The 22,039-nt window shown below is 39.5% G+C and overlaps 1 protein-coding gene and 1 long non-coding RNA gene across 5 annotated transcripts in view; one reads left to right on the top strand and one right to left on the bottom strand.

Annotated features, from left to right (window-relative positions):
• The window catches only part of TMEM135 (transmembrane protein 135), a 368,165-nt gene that overhangs the window by 10,729 nt on the left and 335,397 nt on the right, over positions 1-22,039 (bottom strand). For all 4 annotated transcript variants that reach the window (XM_039504347.1, XM_039504345.1, XM_039504346.1 and 1 more), the window contains 5 exons: positions 17,289-17,330; positions 16,347-16,493; positions 11,115-11,184; positions 4,048-4,215; positions 1,569-1,632 (listed from right to left, as the gene is read on the bottom strand). In XM_039504347.1, the coding sequence (XP_039360281.1) occupies positions 1,569-1,632; positions 4,048-4,215; positions 11,115-11,184; positions 16,347-16,493; positions 17,289-17,330 (491 nt within the window). The remainder of the gene's footprint in view (positions 1-1,568; positions 1,633-4,047; positions 4,216-11,114; positions 11,185-16,346; positions 16,494-17,288; positions 17,331-22,039) is intronic.
• The window catches only part of LOC120385332, a 28,080-nt gene continuing 26,939 nt past the window's right edge, over positions 20,899-22,039 (top strand). The window contains exon 1 of the long non-coding RNA XR_005589379.1: positions 20,899-21,185. This is a non-coding gene — a long non-coding RNA (uncharacterized LOC120385332). The remainder of the gene's footprint in view (positions 21,186-22,039) is intronic.

Here is a 22,039-nt window from a genome sequence, read left to right as displayed (position 1 = left end):
ATGCTAAAACACAAACAATGCAAGGATAATTTATAAAAGGAAACCTCAGAACAAAAGTTTGGCATTTACATTAAACCACCTAAATGCTGATTTTCATTTCAACACAAGCTTCACATTTACTTTCCTGTTCTCAAAGCACTTCGAAATTCCAGAACAGGAATTCGAGACAAACTTCCAAATACATGCTCTCCGGTAGTATTTCACAATATGGTGCTTTTCATCCCTAAGTATCCTAAGGCGCTTTACAAATGGTGGGGTAAATGCTGTTCTGTGTTGTGTGCATTCGCTGTGGGGAGAAGAGCACGCACATGAATTCTAAGTTGAAGTGTCAGAGTAAAGAAGGATACTGGTCTCTTGAGTGCTATACTGGGAAACTGGTTAATGTGGCCATCAGCACACCATGGTTCCAAGGGTTAGCCTGCTGGACTCCTGGGCTCATGTGCAGATGATGGAATGTACTGCACAAACAAAAGGGGTTACATGATATCTATGTGCTGTCCTATGTATGCTATCAAGATGGCCCGATTACCTCCTTTTCCTCCTGCAATGCAGCTCCTAAAGTGTAAAGGCAGAATTTTGCTCTCTATGGGTAGGTTTACATCGCAAGCAAAGGTGTGTTTGTAGCAGGTATATCATGCTAGCTGTAACCTGCCTAGCATGGATAAAAACATTAGTACAAACGTGGTGGCACAGGCTTCAGCATGGGCTAGCTGCTATCCTACAAACCCTGCAGGGACCTTGGGTACGTGCTCGGGTTGTTTGCCCACACTAAAATGCAGGTTTCCTTCTCTAAACTACCATTCTTGTCCATTCTAGCTACATTAAAGCTAGCATAGGTACGCCTATCCATGCTACAATCATGTCTCTTCTTGCTGTGTAGAAATATCCTATGTGGTACTTACACACACACTAGAGGGGAAGGCAGAAGTTATCCGGATAATCAGGCTTGCTGCCTTGGGGGCCAACTTCCAGGGGATGCCGTGCTGCTCAGCCTTTTTTTCTTTTTTTGCACTCTACTGACTGACTGACTGGCCGGCCCCTTTTTGCTCCACTGATTGCCCTGCTCCTTTTACCACCACCCCCGCCGCAACCTCTTGGGCGGGGAGGGAGGGTGCCAAAAACTAGCCTACCTGTCAAAATGCCTGCAGTCACTCCTGTGGACAATCTATGCACAGCACATTGTACAAGAGAAGGGGAGAATTTGGTTAAAGATACTGGGGGCAAGCCCCTATTCTTACAAAGTGTCATGCAATCTTTAATGGCCACACAGGGAACGGAGCACCTTGGGTTTTAAAGGCTTCCTTCATTAGATCTCCTGGGATTCAGGTTATGTCCTTTAGAAGGAAGAAAGTCTGTTTCATACACACACAGCCACGCCCGCCCCCAATCAGGATTTGAACTTCTGGTTCCAGTAAGTCTAGATGTTTTAGAGCTGCTGCTAGAGACTCAGCCATTCCCTCTGGCTAAGCAACAGTAGCATGTTTACATTTATGCATTTAATCCAACATTTTAAATCTAAAGTCAATGTTACTGAGTTGGGCACTATCCATTTCTTCTCATGGACTTACCCGCTATAAGAGCATGAAGTTCATCATCCAGGTTTCGCACCCAGCGCAGGAAGCAACTAGTACCCTGCATTTGTGGGGGAAATACAATAGCCTCAGTTAGTCCTTTATTTAAAATGTTATTAGTTTGGTTACATTGCAGTATAATCCAATAATAATTCATAAATATCTATATAAGATATTCATTAAGGATCAACAACCACCTCATTGACAATTGTCCCTGCTGCTACTATACCCATTTATAAGGCTCACATCACTGGGGCTCCTGGGTGCACTTTATGTATTTTATATTAAGAGCAAACAAAATTTTCTCAACATTTGGGAGCATATATTGTGTGATCACTGAAACTAACTTTAAACTTACTCTGAAGAGAGAAGGGAAAATCCACCTGCTGTCTGATCACTGTCCACATATTTGTAGCAGCTTAATTTGCTGATCAATCCCTCCCCTCCACCACTCAGCTGTGAGGAACAAGAGTAGCCAAAGAGGATGGGAAGGTAGAGGAGGGTGACTTTGGTTGATCTCCACAAGGGCCAGAACACCCCCCAATTCCTCATGTGTCCACCCAACAGGTCCATGATGTTTTGATAAATCAGGGCTCCCAGTAACCTAAAGAGCAACTTTAAAATTTTGCAAATAGCTAAAAGTCCTAGTGGAATTTCAGTGTTGTTGTTGCCATGTTGGTTCCAGAATATTAGAGACAAGGTGGGTGGGAGCTGCGATTGGCTGAACCTGTGGACGTGGCAGGTAAACAAACCAGCCCGGCCCGCCAAGGGGCCGATCCCTGATCTAGCTTTACCTCCTATACAACACAGGCCATTAACTTTCACCTAGTTACCCTTGTATTGAGCCCTCAAATTTGTCTTTGACTGAAGCATAACTTGTGTTTGGCTAAAGTATATCTTCCAAAAAGCATCGGAAGATATCAAGATTTTTTTAAGTGGTCCATGATGTGTCCTCACTGCATCTTCTATTCCATTTTTTTTCTTGCAATAAGTGAGTGATTAGAAGATACTATATAAGACCTGCTTACGTTACACTATGCTTAGTAGGTGAGGTATAGATGTGGTTCTCTGTGACATATCTCAAACTGGAAATAAAAAACAATGTAACCCACAAGCAGTCACCCTTAAAGAATAAAAACATCAGGCAGAATACTTCATCCTTTATAAGCTCCAGTAAAAGATCTGAGTAGCTGCCATTTTCGTAAACTCTCAACAGCTCATTTGTGCAGTTCCACCAAAATTTTTAGTCCTGGTAATTAACAATTACTTGTGTCTAATTCTAGTCACTTTAAATGAAAAGTAAAATTCTGTTTTCTTGCTTTGCAGCTGGTAACAGTTGATTACAAAAGTAAGACAGTAGTTTGTAGCTTTTGAATACTCACGTACTTATGTCTGAATAAGCAACTGAAATATTGTTAATTTGGTTAAGGATATGAAATTGCTATAGTTACCTCAACATTTGAGTACTGCAGCATGCTCTGCATGTGGCTATAGGTTGGGCCTGATTCTCAGCTGGTGTAAATCAATATAATTCTGTTGACTTCAAGGGAGCTGCACTAATCTACATCAGCTGACAATCCAATCTATCAGTTCAGCATCTGAAACTGGAGCAGAAGGTGGCTTCCCAAGTGGTGAGTGGAGTGTCATAGGATTAGCACAAGACACCTTATCCTACAATTTTTTGCTGGTAGCTTCAAGGTTGTTACAAGGAGGAAGTTGAAAAATTGTTCTCATTAAGCGCTGGGGATAGGCTACGAAACAATGGGCTTACATTGGAGCAAGGGCAGTTTAGGTTAAACATTAGGAAAAACTTCCTGTCAGCGTAGTTAAGCACTCTAACAAACTGCCTAGAGAGGTTGTAGAATCTCCATTATTGTCTAACCTGTTCTGAAAACCTCTAAACACCTGTCAGGACTGGTCTACTTATTACTTAGTCCTGCCTTGAGTGCAGGGGGTTGGACTAGCTGACCTATTGAGGTCCCTTCCAGTCCTACACTTCTATGATTCTAAGGTAGAATTGAAGATGTTGGTTTTGAGCTAAAAAACCCTAAGTGGCTTGGGAGATGCCTACTTGAAAAAGTGCCCCTTCTCATGGGCAATAGTCTCTGCTGCAGACAATAGAGGTGGCTGAGCTAGAGTCTCCTCCGTGTAACAGAAAGGGCTGCTGACACCATCCGTGATGGTCTTTTCACTTTAGAATTCACTCCCTTCTAGGTCTGAAATTGCTCAAATCTGCTCACTTTCAGGACATACTGCAAACCTTATCTGTTTTTTTGAGCACTTGTGGGGAGAATGGCAGAGTAGATCCTGAGCTTGGGCATTGGCTTGACATTTATGATTTGATTACAGCGAGACTCTGTTATGGGCCGAGGGTCTGTACAATGTCAGAATGTTTAAGTAAAGATGGGGCCTTTTTTGTTATTTCTGAAATCAACATAAATAAATTATACTAAGTTTTCAATGTTTTTACACTTACTTTGTATATACTGACAAAAGATCCCAGAAAAGCGCCAAGCTGGAAGTTTTCCTTGTTATAGAATAGAGAAAGCAGCCGGGAAGGTTTTGTAAACAGATGCCTGAACGCTGATGGAATTCGAAGGCAACACTGGATCAGGTAACCAACACTAAACATTCTAATGAAGCCCTGAAGGAAAAGTTAAGAAACAGCAACTTAAAAAAAAACAACAAAAACCATGAGCTACACGAGTGCACTAGTAGCTTATTTTTGAAATGCAGCATTTTAGAAGCCCACTTTGTTGACATTATTTGAAATGTACCCTCCTTTCTTGGAACTTGAAACTAGCTTTTTGAACTAACTTCCCTGTAAAATAACTAAGGAAATAGAATCCTAGACTGCCTAGATTGACTGCCGTTCTTTTAATTTAAATGGAGACTTAAAAGGCCTCAAAGGACACACACTATCTCTACTCCAAAATTCTGTTCCTTGAAACAGTCCTAATGGCTTAATTTCCAGATTATTCTCTCCCCGCCTTCAACCACAGTTGGGTATGGAAAGGAAAGCAATGTGGTGAAGAAAATATGCCACATACTCAAACATCTGGAAGAAGTGCTGAGGGAGGGCAAAAGCCCATAACAAAATAAAGTCCTTTCAGAAAATGTGTGAATTAGACAGCGACACTGACTCCTTGGCACATGCCCGGGTTTTCTCAACAAACCACCAACCTGGAGGCTTTGCAAAGTCTGCTGTGAAGAAAGTGCAAACCCAGAAGAGATCATGTGCAGAACCGTTAAAAAAGATAAACAGGCTCATATGAAATGTTTCCTACTGCTCCACCCTGAAAGGCCAATATGTCTCAGAGTTTGTTTTGTAAAATGCCAAAACTCAGATTGGGTTGGTTCTTTCGTTCTAAATTCTTTTCTTTTTCTGTTTCTTGTAATTTTCTCAAAAGCTTCTTATGCTTATTCTTAGCCCACAGGTGACCATCTCTGAAAAGTCTGAAGAAATCTGTCCGCTCATTTAAAAAAAATCATCCAGGTGTGAGGAAAAAAAGCTTCAGCCTTTAAGAGAATTATTTAGAGGCCTCTTTTTTCTTTTTCTTTTAACAGTTTGATAATTTAAGAACAGTTTATTTTAAAGCATAAATCTAGGTATTTATCTCTCTCTCTCCAAATAACAGAAAATGCTTTTTTGGTTCATTTGAAAGTATCTGAACATCATGTGCTGAGCCCTGGTAGTACATTCTTACTGAATTAAGCAGGCCTCTGAGTGGGAGGTTCCAAATGTTCAAGGTTTCTGTTATTTGTTTGTAAAACCATTGGGCAGAGGATTGGAATTAACAATCTGTCCAATTCAGAAATTAAAAATCTGTGCATCATACAGGACATTTTAATCCCTCATAAAGAGTCCCAAAGCTTTATTCTGGTTAAACATGTTCAGCGACACCCATTTCTTGCAACAATAATATTGCATAACTTGTTATTTGTAAAACTGTTTATGAAACAAAGTAAGTGGGGGACAACAGTTAAATAACAATGTTTGGAAGGGGATGGACAGTATTAGTGCATTCTAGAATAAATGTATTGTGTGTTTTACAATGTTGCTAGTGAAGAGGCAGTAGCCAGATGCATGAAATAGCTGCTATGTGTCCCTCTCATTTGGCTTTAAAAGCTAAGTAAATTATATTCTCTGAGGCTCTTTTATCTCATATTTTCTAAATAGTTTATATCACAGTGAGGTATGATCATATAACAAAAGCCTCTATTTCAAAGTTTATGGGTAAGGCAGAATTAAATTTACTCCATGAAACTTAACTCTGAATTTTCTGACTTCTATGTAATTAAAATGTCAAATTTAAGATGAATTTAGATTACGTAAAATTACAGGAAGTTTTACAATAGTCACAAGCACAGGACAGATGGACTAGAACATGACGTATTATGCTGTTCCAATCTGCAAACTCTCTAGCACATGAGAAACTCATGAACAGTCCCACTGAAATGTGTGGGTTTGCAGGATCAGGTCCTTAGCTCTCATGTGTAACAAACAGTAGCAAGACCTATAAATACTGAATCTTTATCATTAGTTCAGTGAGCAATCAGGAGACAATTTTACAAATAGTTTATAGCTGATTTGCATTACCTGTAGTCACACAAAAAAATCTGTTTTGTAAATTACAAGCTCATCAATTATAACTTTTATTCTCCACAGAAAGATATCAGATCACAGGCAAATGAGTGGGGGAAAAGAAAAATATAAACAATACACAAAAGAGGTAAATTAATACGCCCTGAAATCTCTATATTAACCCTTTCCTTAGGAACCCTTTCTACATTGCAGAAATTTTATGATTTTGATATGAAGAGCCAGAAATAGCAGTGCAATTAAATTACACATCTGCAAAAATCATCTGAGTTCAATTTTTTAAAAAAGATTCTTTAAAAATATCTTGATAGTATTAAAACTCAATTCCAGAAATGTACATATTCAAAACAGAGTTCAGTAATATACCAGAAGTCAGATAAATTGTAGCAATGAATCCAAATAGTATTAAATCTATCCTTTTTTTTATAAATTTGTTTTCAAATTAAATGTAGAATCATTTACAAATTGAACTGTTCAGTATAGTATCCCACATCTCTTGAAACAATAATGAAATAAAAAAATAACTAAACAGATTGTAACCACTGGAGTATTCTCCTAATTTCCTTCTAGTCACCACGATTATGAGGTAAACTATACTGCTCATCTGCTGTTATCATCAGCACTGGCACAGAGAAACTGAAGTTCATCATTTTATATACACACTGCTGGCTAATATATATCTTCTTTTAAATTATCTGCTGGAATCAAGTGGATCAAAGGAGAAAGGGAAGGATCTTCAAATGCCTTTGTTGGGCTAGACAAACCTTTATAGAAGTCTACAGAGCCAAGACACCCAGATTATTTCAAATTCTAAGTGAAGTTTATGAAAATGAGGTGATCCACTAGCCATCTATCAAAGATAAAGATAAAAGGCTACTGCAGGTTATACTAGCTGGCTAATATGTGTCTAAATATGGAGCAGGAAAGAGAAAAAGAGAATATGATGGTAATGTATGTATGGCTATGATAATAAGAAGACAAGATGTTCAATGGTAAGGGAAAATATAATACAGAGGAAAACTTTTGGCTGTAAGTAGTTCACCAGAACAATCTCGTATTAAAAATCAATTCAAGAACAGAATTACAAAAACATGCTAGAATTCTGCCAGTAGAGATCTATTTCTGATCTTTTCCAGAGCTGACCTTTGGAGGAGCTCAAGACTAAAAATCAGAAAACTAGCCATACTTAAAAACCTACAGTTCTTTAAAAATCCATATGAACCAAAATAGGATATGATTCCATAAACATATTTTTCACTTGTTTTATTAATAAAAACAAAAAATAATGAGATTACAAACCTATGAAAGCAAAGAAATGCAGAGGTCTGTCTGCCACTTAAACATTAATTCCACCCATCTGGCTGGATGTATCAGATACTATACTGAGGCCTATGAAAAATGAAAATATGAACCCAAAGGCGTAATGGTGTTCTCTAACAACAGAATAACCTTTTCTTTGAGCTTTGCTTTTCTTCGTTTAAAGTCAGGCTGAATATTAGTTCAACTTAATTTCTGTAAGAAAGTTTCTAGTTTTGTCTGTCTGTCTGTTTTTGGGCAGGGAAGTGACATGGGAGCTTGGGAAACAGCTAGGTGGATGAGATACTCCGCTATTTCCTTGTTGCTTTTCCCTCTCATCATGCTTTGCATTGGAGTGACCTCTTCTTCAGCATCCATTAACGCTGCTCCTGGGGTAGGACAAAGGGGGTGCTATGGAGTCACCAGCCCTTACTGGCACGAGGAACTCGTAACCTGAACTCAGATTCAGTGCACTGAGTTACAGATATACAGTAGTGCTAACCTAATTTCCAGTTCATCCTTATATTTTAATACATATCATATCACCATTCAGACCAATGGGAACTTCAGTCACATTTGAAGTACTTTATTCTTTGATGGTGTCAACAAACATGGACAAGGAAGATCCAGAGAATATAATGCACTTGGACTTTCAGAAAGGCTTTGACAAGGTCTCACAACAAAGGCTCTTAAGCAAAGGAAGCAGTCATGGGATAAGAGGAAGGTCCTCTCATGGATCAGTAACTAGTTAAAAGATAGAAAACAAAGGGTCAGAATAAATAGTCAGTTTTCACAGTAGAGGCAAATAGCAGGGTCTCCCAAGGATCTGTAATGGGACCAGTGCTGTTTAACATAGGCATAAATGATCTGGAAAAAGGGATAAACAGTGAGGTGGAAAAGTTTGTAGATAATACAAAATACAAGATAGTTAAGCTGAGTTACAAAGGGATCTCACAAAATTGGGTGACTGGACAACACAATGGCAGATTAAATTCAGTGCTGGTAAGTGCAAAGTAATGCCCACTGGAAAACAATCTCAACTATACATACAAAATGATGGGGTCTAAATTAGCTATTACCACTAAAGAAAGAGATCTTGGCATCATCACGGATAGTTCTCGGAAAATATCTGCTTAAACTAAAAGAATGTTAGGAACCATTAGGAAAGGGATAGATAAGAAGACAGAAAATGTCATAATGCCACTATATAAATCCATGGTACACCCACACCTTGAACACTGCATACAGTTCTGGTTGCACCACCTCAAAAAGATATATTAGAATTGGAAATGGTAGCGAGAAGGGCAACAAAAATGATTAGCAGTATGGAACAGCTCCCATGAGGAGAGATTACAAAGACTGAGACTGTTCAGCTCGGAAAAGAGATAATTAAGGAGGGATATGATAAAGGTTTATACGATAATGAATTGTGTGAGAAAGTAACTAGGGAAGTGTTATTTACCCCATCACATAACACAAGAACCAGGGGTCAACCAATGGAATTAAGAGGCAGCAAATTTAAAACAAACATAAGGAAGTACTTCACACAACGCACAGTCAACCTCCGGAACTTGTTGCCAGGGAATGTTGTGAAGGCCAAAAGTATAACTGGGTTCAAAAAAGAATCAGATAAATCCATGTAGACTAGGTCCATCCATGGCTAATAGCCAAGATGGTTAGGGATGCAACCCCATGCTCTCAGTGCCCCCCAGTCTCTGACTGCTAGAAGCTGGGACTGAATGACAAGGGATGGATCACTTGAGAAATTGCCCTGTTCTATTCACTCCCCCTGAAGCATCTGACATGGGCCACTGTTGGAAGCAGGACACTGGACTAAATGGACCATCGGTTTGACCGAGTATGGCCGTTCTTATGTTCATTAAGCTAAATAAATTGAGCTCCTTGAGTCTATCACTGTAAGGCAGGTTTTCTAATCCTTTAATCATTCTCCTGGGTCTTCTCTGAACCCTCTATAATTTATCAACATCCTTCTTGAATTGTTGACACTAGAACTGGGCACGGTATTCCAGAAGCAGTCACACCAGTGCCAAATACAGAGGTAAAATAACTTCTCTACTTCTACTCAACATTCCTCTGTTTATGCATCCAAAGATCACATTAGCCCTTTTAGTCACAGCATTACATTGGGAACTCATGTTCAGCTGATTCTTCACCCTGACTCCCAAAACTTTTTCAGAGTCACTGCTTCCCACATCCTGTAAGTATGGCCCTACATCCTTTGTTCCTAGATCTGTACATTTACATTTAACTATGAAGGTGTGCAATAGCTAATTATACGTTGTCTTAACTTAGGCCCTGATCATACAAACACTTATGCACATGCTAATGTTACTACTATGTTAAGTCCAACTGAAGACATGGAATTTTATAGAATTTATATATTAGGCACACAATTTTGAAAATTCTGGCTAAAATAATAATAAAAAACAGGTGCTGAGTGGTTCCTTTTTCTCTCATCCCAAGGGGGGTCGGGGGGAGGTATTTTCTGTTAGTTATTCTAGTTGTGTTGTTTTTATGTCACTTTTCTTTAGTAAAAAAAAAAAGTTACAGTTATCCTGAATATTTTGTAAATATTTTATTACACATTTCCAGATCTATTAAGCAAAACACTTCACGTCCCACTGACTTCAATGGAACTTCAGTACATACTTAAATACTTTGTCGAATCAGAGGCTACCACTGTCACTAAGTCTGCTGAAATATTGCATAGTTCAAACAAGTGGTAACAAAATAATATTGAACAAGACACTGAGCTGTATAAATATAAGATAATAACTATTGTATTATACCTCCTCTAGAGCTTTATCTTAATGTAGCAAGCCTTGCCATTAAAAAACCAAAAGAGAGAAATTCTAACAGAATGGACTATTTTTAATGGGGGAAAAAAAGCATTTTAAAGATAAAATATAGCAGAAGCATCAATGAATTTTTGCTTCTCCATAAATAAAAAAATGTAGATTATTAAAAGATCAAGAACTGCTGAAGTTTCACCCAAAACTAAGACCATGTAGCAGGTGGTCCCACCTGTGCCAATCTTCTCCACACAGTACTCCTCTGAAAAAATGCACTGTCCATATTATGGAGGAGGCTAATTCATGCCACTGGACATAGACAGCTCTCTCTGTCTGCAGCAACTGTGGACAATCTCCCATTACCCCTTAAAATAAATTAATAGACTAGTGAGTCCAAAATCAAACACCACTGTGCCAGACATGCACAGCTGTATGTGTGCCACTGCTGATCTGTCTGCCCAGCACAGCACATTCCAGGTGCTTTTTTTAGGATAGAGCTGCAAATGGGATCAGTTACGAAGGCCTCATGTAATTAAACAAGTTTATTTTTTGCTCATCCATTTTTTTCCATTCACTTTAGGTTCTCAGACTATTGTAATTGTATTTCCAAGTGAAAGAAAGAAAGAATCTTGCTCAGAAGATGGTTTTCACAAACTTATAACTGACTCTTTTTATAATGAAAAAGCATGACCAACAACAGACTTCAGAGGCTAAGACATATGGAATCTGCATTTGCCCATTATAACTTACATATTCTCTTTCTGTACTAAACTTTATACATTTTCACCAGTCTCTATGAGTGTTTACAAAAAATGCCAGATTCATACTTACTTTAATGCAATATGAGATGCAATTGTCTTCATAATGTTTACAGCATCTATGTCTTGGACCATGTTTGCATCTGCAAAAGAAACAACAAAATCCATATTAACCAGAAGCTGGCTTTACTGTAATCTATTTAAGATTTTGCAAACTTTCTCTTGTTAAAAATGTATACAATAGTCTCTTGCTATTTCCCCATTATTTATTTTGCATGCCACCTTTTGACAAAGGCCTACATGACATTCTCATAAGCAAACTAGGGAAATGCGGTCTAGATGAAATTACTATAGGGGGGTGCACATCATGTTGAAAGCTTGCACTCACAGAGTAGTTATCAATAGTTCGCTGTCAAACTGGGAGGGCATATCTACTGGGGTCCCATTGGGGTCAGTCTGGGTCTGGTACTAGTTAATATTTACATTAATGATTTGGATAATGGAGAGAAGAGTATGCTTATACATTTGAAGATGATGCAAGCTGGGGGAGACTGCAAGCATTTTGGACAGGATTGGAATTCAAAACAACTTGACAATTTGGAAAATTGGTCTGAAATCAACAAGATGAAATTCAAATAAGACAAGTGCAAAGTACTACACTCAGGAAGGAAAAAAATCAAGTGCAAAACTAAAATTGGTGAATAACTGACTAGGGTGATAGTAATGCTGAAAAGGATCTGGGAGTTATAATGTATCACAAACTGACTATGAATCTACAACGTGACAGTTGTAAAAAGGGCTAATATCAATCTGGAGTGTATTAACAGGACTACTGTATGTAAGACATGGGGGGTAATTAACCCACTCTTCTCGGCATTGATAAGGCTTCAGCTGGAGTATTGTGTTCAGTTATGAGCACCACACCTTAGGAAATATGGGGACAAATTGGAGAGAGTCCAAAGAAGAGCAACAGAAATGATAAAAGGTTTAGAAAACCTGACCTATGAGGAAAGGTTAAAACACTGGGTACCTTTAGTCTTGAGAACAGAAACCTGAGGGGGGACCTGATAACAGTCTTCACATAAGTTAAGGGCTGTTATAAAGAGGATGGGGATCAATTGTTCTTCACGTCCACTGAAGGTAACACAAGAAGTAATGGGCTTAATCTGTAGCAAGGGAGGTTTAGGTTAAATATTAGGGAAAATGTCCTAACTATAAGGGTAGTTAAGCACTGGAAGAGGATTCCAAGGGAGGTTGTGGAATCCCCATCACTGGAATAGGTTGGACAAACACCTGTCAGGGATGGTCTAGGTATAATTGGTCCTGCCTCTGCACAGGAAGCTGAATTACATAACCTCTTGAAGTCTTGTCCTACATTTCCATGATTCAATTGTAAGGCATGGTGTACTTTTATGAAGTCATCCAAGTACTGTACAAATAAAACAGTACTTTATTAGTATTTCAGAAGTATACGTATGTGAATTTTGATCCAATCCTCTTTTCCATGCTAAGCTTGGGTAAATGGGCTATGCCTATAAATTCCCCACTTTTGCCAATGGGAAGGAATTATGAACCATCCCTCCAAGGCCATAGAGCTGTAGCAGGGCCATTCTGCAGCCTATGATCACTGACACGCTCCCCCCCACCCACTCAAATTAGACTGATGCTGCTGTTTTGGCCCGGGATCCACTGGCCATACTGCAATCCCTGCCTGAACCATCCTGGGGCCTACTGGAGGAGGCTGCAGAGGCCTCTCTCAACCATGACCATTCCACTGCAGTGTAGTCCAGCTGTTTATGGTACAGATTTTCTGCCGCCCTTACTTGGGATTAGGGTTTGTCTCAAAGCATAAAGTGGAGATGATTTTAGGGAGGATGGGATGTGTGGACTTTACAGTAATTAGACTTGTATGACACAGAATTAAAGGAAAGTCATTTCATACTAGCTCCAAAAATGATATTTTCTTGTAGTCAATTATTTGTGGTTTAATACAAAATAAATCACATAATTTATATACTGTGTCAAATATCTTGGAAGCTTTGAATCATGTATTGTAAAGTATATTGGCCATAAATCACCCACAAGGTTAGTTTATGTAGCAAAAATTGTAACGAGAACGTGATCAGGTTACAGACATTTAGAATCAATTATATCTGAAAGGAAACATATGGAAGAGAAACTTGAGAAAGTATTAGGATTAAAAATGCAATGGTTTTTAAATGTATGGGAAGAGGGAATCTGGAAATCCCAAAGGAAGTATACTCAAAATTTGTTAATCATTTAGCCTTCTAATGTTTAATAAATACATTTTGGCTAAAGGGACACTGATCATGCCTCACTATTTTCAATTAGTTCACATCAGGGGTATTTAAAACAGAATAGGTATGAAGAACAAGAAAGGGACGGGCCTTCTAGCTATTCCTTAGCTCAATGCTGGAGGTAAGTGTTTCTTTCTATTTGAAGGGCTTCCAGTCTGAAATAAGAGCTCTTCACCACCCCTTTCACAACACGGAATACTTAGAACATCTGTTTATCTACTGCCTGTCAGAAACATACCATAACAAGGACCAAGTCCTAAAAAGGGGGCTGCACACCTTTCTCTCCCATATAAGTAAACAGGAGCTGAGAGTGCTCAACCCACCTACTCTTATTTGTGTGGGTTCACTATAAATGATGCCCGGCAGGAGGCTTCTGCTGTGCTTAATTTACCATCACCAGAAGTATTACAATGGAGATTTAGCTAGTGCTCCACCTGTAGACTTATACTGCAGTAATGCTGGATTTGGGACATGGAAGGTCAACCGTGTTACCAAATGAAGAAGGGACAGGTAGGTGATGGAGCCTTGCTGCCCCACTTCAAAACCTTTGTCTATGGGAGAAAACAAGGGGTTTAAGGCTCTCCCAATGTTTTTTGCTGCAGATGAGAGAATGGACTAGAAGCTGACCAGAACTTCCCTGCCAAAGTGGGGATAGTTGAAGGCTGTTCCTGGACCACTTCACCTCCAATAGGATGAGGAAGCAGTAAGTGAAAACCAGTGAGGATTTTAAGAGCACCCCTGGAACGTTCCTCCAGCATGGGCAGAAGAGCCACAACACAGTCCAAAAGTGCACTCTTTTGTGAATGGTAGAACTGTGCATATCGAAGACCAGTTTGAAAGATCAGTGGTTCAAGTACAGCAATTTAGAAGGCGAAGAGAAACAAATGGAAACAGGCAAATGTTTTGTTTTAAAATCACCTGCCCATTTCTCTGGAATAATGGATGGCGAGTTATCGGTGCCTGCTTTCAAAAATTTAAAATGGCGTGTTCCTGATATGTCATTCGATATAGGCCTGGCACCACGTGTAGCAATTAGTATTATGGTAATGATCAAAGGGACAAAGACGTAGGCCATATTTACAGGGTTGGGGACTCTATCCTGGGAAGTAGTGACCCTGAAAAAGATTTGGGGATCGTGGTGGATAATCAGCTGAATATGAGCTCCCAGTGTGACGCTGTGGCCAAAAGGGCTAATGTAATCCTGGGATGCATAAACAGGGGAATCTTGAGCAGGATTAGAGAGGTTATGTTACCTCTGTACTTGGCACTGGTGCAATCGCTGCTGGAATACTGCATCCAGTTCTGGTGCCCACAATTCAAGAGGGATGTTGATAAATTGGAGAGGGTTCAGAGAAGAGCCACGGGAATGATTAAAGGATTAAAAATCATGTCTTACAGTGACAGACTCAAGGAGCTCAATCTATTTAGCTTCACAAAAAGGGGTGACTTGATTACAGTCTACAAATACAAAGATAGGGAACAAATATTTAACAATGGGCTCTTCAATCTAGCAGAGAAAGGTATAACATGATCCAATGGCTAGAAATTGAAGCGAGACAAATTCAGATTGGAAAAAAGGCGCACATTTTTAATGGTGAGAGTAATTAACCACTGGAACAATTTACCAAGGGCGATAGTGGATTCTCCATCACTGACAATTTTTAAATCAGAACTGGATATTTTTCTATAAGATACGCGCTAGGAATTATTTTGGAGAAGTTCTATGGCCCGTGCTATACATGAGGTCCGACTAAGCGATCCCAATGGTCTCTTCTGGCCTTAGAATTTATGAAGCAGTAGTCAGTCATTAAGCTATTCTTAAAGGGAAGGGGCAAAAAACCCACAGAGCGCACCAAAGCACTCTGGTCAAGGGTCCAATAATTTAGAACTGATTTCGTTTTTATTCCAGTTATCATAATTAAATCTACAACTGAAGTTAAAGTCATTTAGGGTCAAATTTACAAAAGTGCCTGAGTGACTTACAAAATTAAGTCTCAATGACTTAGGCTCCTAAGTGACTTAGGTACTTTTGAAAATGTTACCCTAAGACTCATTTTCAAAAGTGGCTTAGGCACTTAGCAGTCTACATTCCACTGATTTTCAGTGGGATTTATTCTCCTAAATGCCTAGGTCAGTTTTGAAAAATAGTTTTGAAATGTTACCCTCAGTAATTTGCATAGTCTAAAAAATTAAATGCAAGTTGGAAAGATTGATCAGAAATCAACAAAACAGATTAACTAAATCTAATCTATTTAGAAGCAAAGTACAAAAAAGCTGCAATATTTATGAATAAACACTAAAAAATGAAGAGAAGGATTCTTCAAACAATTATATCAAGAACATTGCGGGTGCCTAATAAATAACAAGAAAATCTGAGATTCTTCAAAGCAATCTAAGAGTATTAGGTGCCAGCTCTCACTGAATGTAGACTACAACCACAACATTAACACTAGCAGCAACATATAAATGTTTTGCTATGGCTTTATGACTCTTTTTATAACTAACAATACAACCTCACAAAACCTGTGAAGTATTTGACATACTGTACCCAGCCACTATATGCCACTGAAGTGTTCAGTTATGTACTAAATATCACCCTAACTGCTCCAAAATTAAAAGAAATATACTATTTGCTTTTATATTACCTAGTTAGTGAATTGTATATCTTAAGTAATATAAGCTAATGCTAATAAATAGGTTTATCTTTGTTTTACTTTGCTTTTAATATAGCTCACCATTTTGTTATTGCTATTACTCAATAAAAGAAATATAAATCTCTTGAATACAAATTAAAAATAGCATGAAACACTGTTGTTAAATATAAATATATGGAGATATACCTATCTCATAGAACTGGAAGGGACCCTGAAGGGTCATTGAGTCCAGCCCCCTGCCTTCCCTAGCAGGACCAAGTACTGATTTTGCCCCAGATCCCTAAGTGGCCCCTTCAAGGATTGAACTCACAACCCTGGGTTTTTTATACTCACACTTTGTCCACAAGTTTCTTTGTTAGAGCAATTATGTTCATTCGCCGCGATACTTCTTCCCGGTGCTTTATCTTTCTGTCTATTTTTGAAAATGCTACTTCTGGTGAAAATGAATGTGTGGGAATTTCTTCTTTACCTACAATGAACCTGGAAGGAAAAGGAAAATACAAGGCAATTATATTTCTTACTTTACAAACAAATAAAAAACCAAAGTTTTCAAAAGTGAATTCCACAGAGTAGTGTTAATAATTTACTGCACCTTTCAGCTCTTCTTTTGAGCACGGCCTGAGGTCCCAAATTTAGGAGGCAGGCAAGTGTCATTATCCCCATTGTACCAAAAGCAACACAGGATCAGAGAAGTTGCACAAGGAAATGTCTGGCAGAGCTAGGAATAAAACCCGAGTTTCTAATATGACAGACACAAGACTTAACCATGCACTGCATCGCATATGGACCTGCTGTGTCTATATGCCTCCTACGGTGCCTGTAAAATGGAGCCACTCCTGTATTCCCAGAGTGCTTTGTAAATATAAATATTAACAAACATACAGGACCCAGGACAAGACACAGTAGCAATGGATTTCTGCTTATTCCCAGTAGAATGCTGGGATTTAGGATTCCTGTCTCTGGAAGAGGAAATGTTGAATGCTCCTTTTCTCACACACATCACCTACCCCCACGCATTAGCACTGTATTCATTAGCATTGTAATCCCCCTTTTGTAAAATAGTCACACATTTGAAAACTCTCCTTTCCTGCCAATTCTATATTATGGCCTCTTTGAAATATGCAATATGTCTCAAAATACAGGAAGGGTTTACAACAGTACGGTTTCTCTTAAGGAAATTCTGGCCTCCTACAAAGCAGCTTCCAGTATACACATTTCCCCCAAATGGTCAATTTGAGCTAAAACTACTGGTTTGGGTTTTTTTTAGATACTTACTTAAGTGCAGAGAATGTAAATCCTTTCAAGCCATCTTTGCACCTGAAACAAAAAAATTAGGCTTTTGGTTTTGTGTGACAATCTGCATGCAATGAAAATAAAATCTCAGAGATAAAATATTGATGTAAAGCTGCCCAAGAACAACAACAATTTGGGGATAATGATTTGATTGTTACAAAATCCAATAAAGGAAAATAAGTATGCAACTAATTTATAGCCAACGGGGACAACACAGTTTTCAGCATGAAGCACACCATGGCCTTTGGGAATTTCCTGGGAGACTGTGGACAGAGAATACCCAGAACCTCCTGCATCCAAACTGATAGGGATATGAAGATCTTTAAAGAAGAGAGATCTAGGTTCTACCTCTGCTGTGACCGTGAGACAAATGCTCTACAGAAGTAACAACGTGAATTCTTAGGTGGCCACGGATTTGTTAGTTTTACCAAAAAATGTATAATGAGCTTGACAAAACATAAACCTACTGAAAGGGATGAGAAGTGTTCTGCACACTTTTTTTTTTTAAACACACTCTGAGTTTGAGAGCCAGTGTCTTCCTTCATATGGGAGCTGAATCCTGTACTCCTTACTCTGGAAACAACTTCCACTGTAAAAGTCACAGCATGCCAATTGTATGGCAGTTGCTCAGGTTCTGCAGCTCTTCCCCATGAGTGTATGGGACTACTTTTGTGAATAAGAGTAGCAAGAAAGGGCCCTAGATTTGTAAATGTTGATTGTGGTATAAATGTGTAAGATTTGCTCTAATACTCTGATGTTTTAATTGGCAACTGGAGTTTCAGGAGTTTGCTGTTTTCTGAACTGGGTGTGTTGACTGCAATTGGAGCCTGCAGCTGCTATGGATTCTTCCTGGATGACTATTGGCGTACCAGTGTCCTGCTGCTAGGGAAGCAAAGAGCAGCACTTTTTACTCTAGATTTTTTTTCTTTTTAGAGGGCTGTAAATCAGAGGGGAATAGATCATGATGAAAGTGCATCTAGACAGAACATACAACACATAGAAAAGATGCTATTTTATTCTATCAGTTAAAAAATACATTTTATACTAACAAAAGATAAAATCCTGCCGTTATGATAGCCAGTTGCCAAGGCTGGGAGAGTAGCAGTGGTTGAGCGGAAGGTCCTTGTGCCATGCTGCCCACGAAGGCCAAGATGCCTCAGGAAACCTTGGGGCACCACCATCTCTAGGACATGTAACTGCTACTCCAAGAAAGGAGCAGGTGTAGAGCATTTAGTGCCTGCTGCTGATGGCAGTGTGTGTATGAGAAAGTGGGGGAATGGAATGGGAAAGTGGCTTGAATTACTGACCAGGCTTGCTTGGGACTATGTACCACTGGATACATGTTACACAACCCTGCACAGACCATCATTCAGTTGCCCTCCTGCTCTTGGATGTGCTAATGAGGAGGAAAAGGCTTCTCGTGCTGTCTTTTCCCTTTACCCCAGCAAGCCTGAACACAAGATGACAGAATGTCAGCCAAAATGTTTAGATACATTTAGCTGAAGAAAGAAATTCACAAATCAACAAAGTCTTTCTTTATGCTGGCGTCCGCATGTGCTCTTGGTGAGATGTCACAACACTAAGTGCCCTTGGGAAATGCTTCCGCTTCACATGGGAAAGGACTCACACACACACATTTAAAGGGATTTATTCTCAACTATGTGAAAAGCTCTCATGAACGCGCAAGCATAATTACACCCAGCATTAGGGAAGCAGAACCAAACATAGTTACTGTTGTAAAAGCTGCTCTGCCCCCAAAATATCATATTTTATACACGACCATAGGTGTTCATGATACCTTACAGACAATAAAAAACCCATTAATACTAACACCTTTAATGTACAGAGCCTTAGAGTTGAAGATTTAAAAGTGTTTTACAAACTTAAAGACTCAGAACACACCTATGGGGAAACAGCAGGTAAGAATAATTATACCAGTTTTACAAAGAGATAAACTGAGACACATAGAGTTAGGTGGCTTGCATCCAAAATCACACAGCAAGTCACTGGAACAGCTTGGAATGGAACCCAGGAGTCCCGACACCCAGCTCTAATAATAAATAAATAAATAAAAACCCTCCTGTATCAGGAGTTAGGCCCCGATCCTGCAATTGACAGCATGTGGGTGACTGCGTGAAGCCCCACTGACTTCAGGGAGTTCCATACAATCTGCGTGTAGGCGATCAACTAAAATTGGGGCCTAAGTTTCTCATTTTATTTTTTCACGTGGCAGTCTTCTTTGCTCAGAATACAAACAATTAAAATGTGCAACTGAAGTTTAAATACACAAACAGTCATTTGGAGAGTTTTATGCAAACAGTAAAGTAATTAGAGTGCAACCCCGAAAAGTCATTTTGCCTCAATTCTGCAGCTTCAGTTTGCAAATGCTGCAACAATTATTACATCATTACACCAGTAGATGTCCCTAATCAACTGTTACTCAAGCGGGGACAGATCTGGGAGAATTCTTGACCAACATCGTTTCACTAGTAATTTTCTTTTAAACTCATATCAAAGACAACAATTAATAAATGCGGCACTGATCTTAAAACACTACCAGACATCTAAGTTACTCAAATGCAAAGCACTTACCCTAGGAAACATTAAAAACATTTCTCTACAACCTTTCATAATGCTTATCCTTATTAGCCATCTGTGATAATTAATTCCCACCTAGTTGTTAGTTTGTGTGAGAGTCATTATCAGAGTTATGGTATCACTATTATTTACCATTGTATTCATGTGAAACTTTCCAAACAAAATGCACCACCAGTTACATATATGGCTTAATGCAGGGGTTCTCAACCTTTTCTTTCTGAGCCCCCCCCCCCCAACATGCAATAAAAAAACTCTACGGCCCACCTGAGCCACAACAACTAGTTTTCTGCATAGAAAAGCAAGGACCGGAATTAGGGGGTAACAAGCAGTGCAACTGCCCGGGGCCCCATGCCACAGGGGCCCCCAGGAAGCTAAGTTGCTCAGGCTTCGACTTCAGTCCCAGGTGGAAGGGTTCAGGGCCCCGGGCTTCAGCCCATTTGGTGGGACTTCAGCTTTCTGCCCTGGGCCACAGAGTCCAACACTGGCCCTGCTTGACGAACCCCCTGAAACCTGCTCACGCCCCCAGGGGGGCCTGGACCCCTGGTTGAGAACCACTGGCTTAGCGTATAAGCAATATTACAGATATCATTGTATTTGGAGTTCTGTTTACAGCTCAGGTTTATTTAGTTTAACAAAATGAAGGTTAAGGGGTGACTTGATTACAGTGTATAAGTACCTAGATAGGGAACAAATATTTGACAATGGGCTCTTCAATCTAGCTGTGAAAGGTATAACATGATCCAATGGCTGGGAGTTGAAGCTAGACAAATTCCGATTGGAAATTAGGCATACATTTTTAAGAGAGAAATTGCCATTGGAACAATTTACCAAAGGTTGTGGTGGACTCTCCATCACTGACAATTTTTAAATCAGGGTAATCTTGGTAAAGTTCTATGACCCGTGTTATACAGGAGATCAGACTAGATGATCACAATGGTCCCTTCTGAGCTTGGAATCTGTGAATCATTTCCATGTTCTAAACTGCTAACATACATTCAGCATATGGCATCTTTTCTCACAACCCTGAAAGTCACTGGGCCAGATTCTCAACCCCCCAGCTTGGTATAATTTGGGCATCCTGAGCAGCATGAAGGGCCCATACTCTGGCTGCAGCTGGCCAGTTGAGAATTTTCCCTCCAGAAGGGAATTACCCACTGATGCAAAGCCAGATGAGCCAGCTCCTATGCCAACTGTCTCTTTCTAGTACAGGGGTACGACAGAAGAGAGAGGGAATGGAGCAGAGCTCTAGGATACTCTAACTTACGTCAGGACTACAGTTGGGTGAGTGTGACAACCCCATAAACAGTCCGGGGATCCTCCAACTTCTTGTGCCCAACAGATCTTGGCACAGGAGAGACTCTGGTCCATGTTATCCAAAATATCAGATGATGAAAAATATAATTTGAGGCCACACACACACACACACACTTTCCCCTAAAGGGAGCTACTCTTGCCACAATCTAGCACAGCTCTCCTGTGTGGAAGCAAAATTCAGTCAGGCTTAACAGTCAAGTCTTGAACCAACTCTAATTTTGTTGAGAGAGTCACGCTTAACCTCTAACCAATGTGTGGGGAAGGGAAGAGGTCTCCTCACCAAGCTGTAGAGCTAAAAGCCAGCTATTATATTTTCAATTTCTTTTATTGACATTCCTTGCTAAGACCTTTCTAAAGGCTCACCCTCTGTGATTGACTGACATGCTCTGCTCAAGAAGTCAGCTGGGGAAAAGAGTTTAATTACTGTCGTTTCACTCACTGTACTTGTCAGGAGAATGTGACACATTTACTGAAAAATCACAATTACTTATGTTATCCTTCAAGGTAAAAGTAAATTAGAAAATTCAACTTTCCCTACATTGAATTTCATTATGGCTGTGTGCTTTGGGAATTAAGCTCACTATTTTGCAGGAAGAAGAAGTACCATGGCCTAACAATTTACTGGTTGTGACAGAATATGCTTAAGAAGGATTAACGTATAAAGTAGGTGTCACCTACCAATCCAAAGATTAAGCCTAGTAGCCAGGGGAGAAAATGCAAGTTGTGACACCATGAAGCCATCCCCCACAAACCACAGCCCCTGCAATTTCAAGGAGTAAAAGTTGTCCACTCTTCAGTGTGCACTGGACTTCTTGTAATGC

The sequence above is a fragment of the Mauremys reevesii genome, linkage group 1, assembly GCF_016161935.1.
Source record: "Mauremys reevesii isolate NIE-2019 linkage group 1, ASM1616193v1, whole genome shotgun sequence".
NCBI classification, from domain to species: domain Eukaryota; kingdom Metazoa; phylum Chordata; order Testudines; family Geoemydidae; genus Mauremys; species Mauremys reevesii.
This window is presented reverse-complemented; position numbering and strand designations above follow the sequence as displayed.